At 43.5% G+C, this 3,316-nt stretch overlaps 1 protein-coding gene across 3 annotated transcripts in view; it reads right to left on the bottom strand.

Annotated features, from left to right (window-relative positions):
- Nucleotides 1-1,817: 1,817 nt before the first annotated feature.
- The window catches only part of zbtb41 (zinc finger and BTB domain containing 41), a 15,787-nt gene continuing 14,288 nt past the window's right edge, over nt 1,818-3,316 (bottom strand). For 2 of the 3 annotated variants that reach the window (XM_015371357.1, XM_015371359.1), the window contains exon 12: nt 1,818-2,790. In XM_015371357.1, coding sequence (XP_015226843.1) covers nt 2,174-2,790 — 617 coding nt within the window. In that variant the 3' untranslated portion in view covers nt 1,818-2,173. The remainder of the gene's footprint in view (nt 2,791-3,316) is intronic. The other variant, XM_015371356.1, reaches the window with a different exon arrangement.

Here is a 3,316-nt window from a genome sequence, read left to right as displayed (position 1 = left end):
CTCCAATTACAGAGCAATCACACTCCTTAGCCTGCCCGGTAAGGTTTACTCCAGGATGCTGGAGAGGAGGATCCGGCCGATGGTTGAACCTCAGATCCAGGGCATACCCGCTCTCTGTATGACTGCAGCAGGAGCTTGATTGGCGTTTCTGGCAGCAAGTCAGGCCTGCTCCCGGTGCAAGTTGGTCTCTTCCAGGGCTGCCCTTTTTGGTGACAGATTTTCTTGGCGCAGCCAGGGACTGGAGGGTGTCCGGCTTGGGAACCTCAGGATATCATCTCTGCTGTTTGCAGATGATGTTGTCCTGTTGGCCTCATCATACCGGGATGTCCGACGTGCACTGGAGCAGTTTGCACCCAAGTGTGGGGCGGCCAATATGAGGATCAGCACCTCCAAATCCGAAACCATGGTTCTGCATCAGAGAAAGGTGGACTCCCCTCTTCAGGTCGGTGGAGAGTCCTTGTCTCAAGTGGAACTCGGGGGGTCTTGTTCACGAGTGAGGGTGTGGCGTCGGCAGTGATGCTGTGGCTGTATCAGATTGTTGTGGTTAAGAGGAAGCGGAGTTGGGGGGCAAAGCTCTCGATTTATTGATCGATCTATGTTCCCACCCTCACTAACGGTCATCAGATCTGGGTAGTGACTTAAAGAACAAGATCACCAATACAAGCGGGCGAAATGAGTGTCCTTCGCAGGGTGGCTAGGCGCACCCTTCAAGATCGGGTGAGGAGCTCAGATTAGAGTCGTTGCTCCTCGACGTCGAAAGGAGCTAGCTGAGGTGGCTCTGGCATCTATATCGGATGCCTCCTTGTTGCCTCCCTAGGGAGGTGTTCCAGGCATGTTCTATTGGGAGGAGGCCTCATGGAAGGCCCAGGACACGCTGGAGGGACTATGTCTCTGAGCTGGCCTGGTGTTACCTCTGGGTCCCCCCAGAGCAGCTGGAGGAAGTGTGTGTGGATCGGGAAATCTGAGCATCTCTGCTTAGACTGCTACCTCTGCGACCCGGCCCCTGATAAGCGGAAGAAAATGGATGGATGAATGGTTATCTATTTCTTTAATATCTAATATTTTGTGCATGATGTGTCCACAATTAAATTAAGAGACTTCAAAAAATTTGAATATATCACCTTTAGCTAGTTTTCGTAGCCATGGTGATTTCTAGAGCTATGGATCCAGCATTGTAAATCCCACATCCAGGGAGCTAAAGTCCAGTTGAGCTACTATGGAGCAGGTGAACATGTAAAAGATGGAAACTGGCTCCTCAGGGCTGGACTTAGCCAAAACAGGAATAGACACTGAAATGTTTTGAAAATCTCATGTATTTTCTATTCTTTTCAGGTTGCAACAGGGCACAGATCAATTTAGTGAGTGTTCATCTTTTGGATAAAAATTGTTTTAGTTGCAAACATTATTTAGCATTTCTTATATATAAACATATCCGTCTGGTACTGCTTTTATTTAACTCTTAAGCAATTTTTGTTTTTAATGTCATTTCTGTAAACAGAGAATGTGCTGAGATTCTACCATGAGGGAAAGATCTGGATCCATTCTGCCGATTGACTGAGAAAAAAAAGGAAGGATGGATCAATTAATTACAGCATCAGGTTGACTTCACGGCTACCAACCATGCTGAGCTCCCATTCTGCTTTAATATGGCAATAAAGTTCAATCTTTCCCTGTTCATGTTTGTCTATGTCTGTAACTAAACAAAGTAAAAAGGGAAAAAAAAGGATTTTTCCTTTTAATCTTCACAGAACAGCAGTGATCGTAATTATTGCCTCTGAATGTCAGGAAATATCACTTCTGTAAAAATACAAGACAAACACATTAATTAATTGTTTATTTAAAAAAAAAGAAACCCTCTCGGAATTAAAATAACAATTATTAACATAAGTACCATAAAGTTAAAAAGATCTGGAGCAAACAAGGCGATAAACCTGTTTGTTTAATAGGACAAAGTTTAAAATTGATTTAAAGCTTTGCAAACACTTCATGATTTTTTTTACTGTCATCAAATTAGACCTTAAAACCTGTTTAAATGCAGATGGGAATCATATATAGAGTAGACAGTGTAAACAGTAATTGATTATGAGATGATTTACATTTCTCTTTGGTCGATTCTGTCCTGGAAGTTCAGGTTCTGTACAGTTCCGTCTTGAATCTAAATGTTTTCGAGCGGTCAGCGATTGTGGTCAGAGGTGGAGATAGTTTGCACAGAGGGAGCCGAGTCCAGGCCAAGCAGCGAGCCCAGGTAGGACTGCTCTCGAGGGTCCAGCATCTGATCGGGTCTAACGGGGTGAACGATGTTGGCAGGCTGAGGGGTGAGGGTGTACTTCTCCAAGAAAGACAGATCAGTAGCAGCTTGGTATCCTGGGTTCTGCTGCTGCCCCTGAACATTAGCAACACTGTGAGTCTGGGATGACAGAGCGGCCCTGTGGGGGTGCATGTCTCCCTGACCTCCTGCCACCATGGGAACAGGGACTAAAGTGACGGGTATGCAGAGGGTTGCCGTGTTAGAGGTGCTCCTTGATGCTGCCTTAGGTTCAGAGTGGTATGTCTTTTCGGTTTCCTCAAAATGAGAAGAAACAGTTTTTTCCTGGCTGAGCTGCGGCTCGGTGAACCTGGCGCTGTGCACATGGTCCACATGGTACTTCAGCTTGTCTTTCCGTTTAAAGGAGGCGCTGCAGTGTGGACAGTTAAAAGGACGGGCGTCTGAGTGAATCACCATGTGCTTCGTTAAGGTCTTCTTGATCCGAAATGTCTGGTGGCATTCGGGGCATCTGTGAGGTTTCTCACCTGAGGCAAAAAACATACAGTTACAACTGCAATGTTTTACATTGTGTTCCTTGTTCCTAAGCATTTAAAATGTTAAAGTAAGACAGGAAATCTTATCAGCAGTTGGGTCAGATCATTCTCTAAAGATTTGGATGGTTTTAAAATACAACATTGTAAAAAGTGGTATGAATTTCAAACCCAGTATGCTATATAGACTACACCCATCAGAGGAAATAGTACAGGAAGTAAAAACCAAAAAAAAAAAGTAAAATCTGTAACACTTTTTTTTTGTAAAAAAGATGCTTTGAAATGTCTTGAATGTGCTTTTTATGCTTTGAAGGTGGACCCTTTTTTATCAGAATTTAGATTAGATAGAACTTTATTGATCTACCAATGGAGAAATTCACTTGTGACATCGGCTCTTATAACAACAGAAGGGGCACAACGGAGGAAAACATACATGAAGTATATTTAAACAATGTTTGATCATATGTTTTTATGCGTATGTTTATAATTTTTTTTAAATATATTTTTTCCTTTTGCGGAT

This window comes from Cyprinodon variegatus, unplaced genomic scaffold (assembly GCF_000732505.1).
Source record: "Cyprinodon variegatus isolate N-32 unplaced genomic scaffold, C_variegatus-1.0 Scaffold57, whole genome shotgun sequence".
In the NCBI taxonomy this organism is placed as follows: Eukaryota; Metazoa; Chordata; class Actinopteri; order Cyprinodontiformes; family Cyprinodontidae; genus Cyprinodon; species Cyprinodon variegatus.
This window is presented reverse-complemented; position numbering and strand designations above follow the sequence as displayed.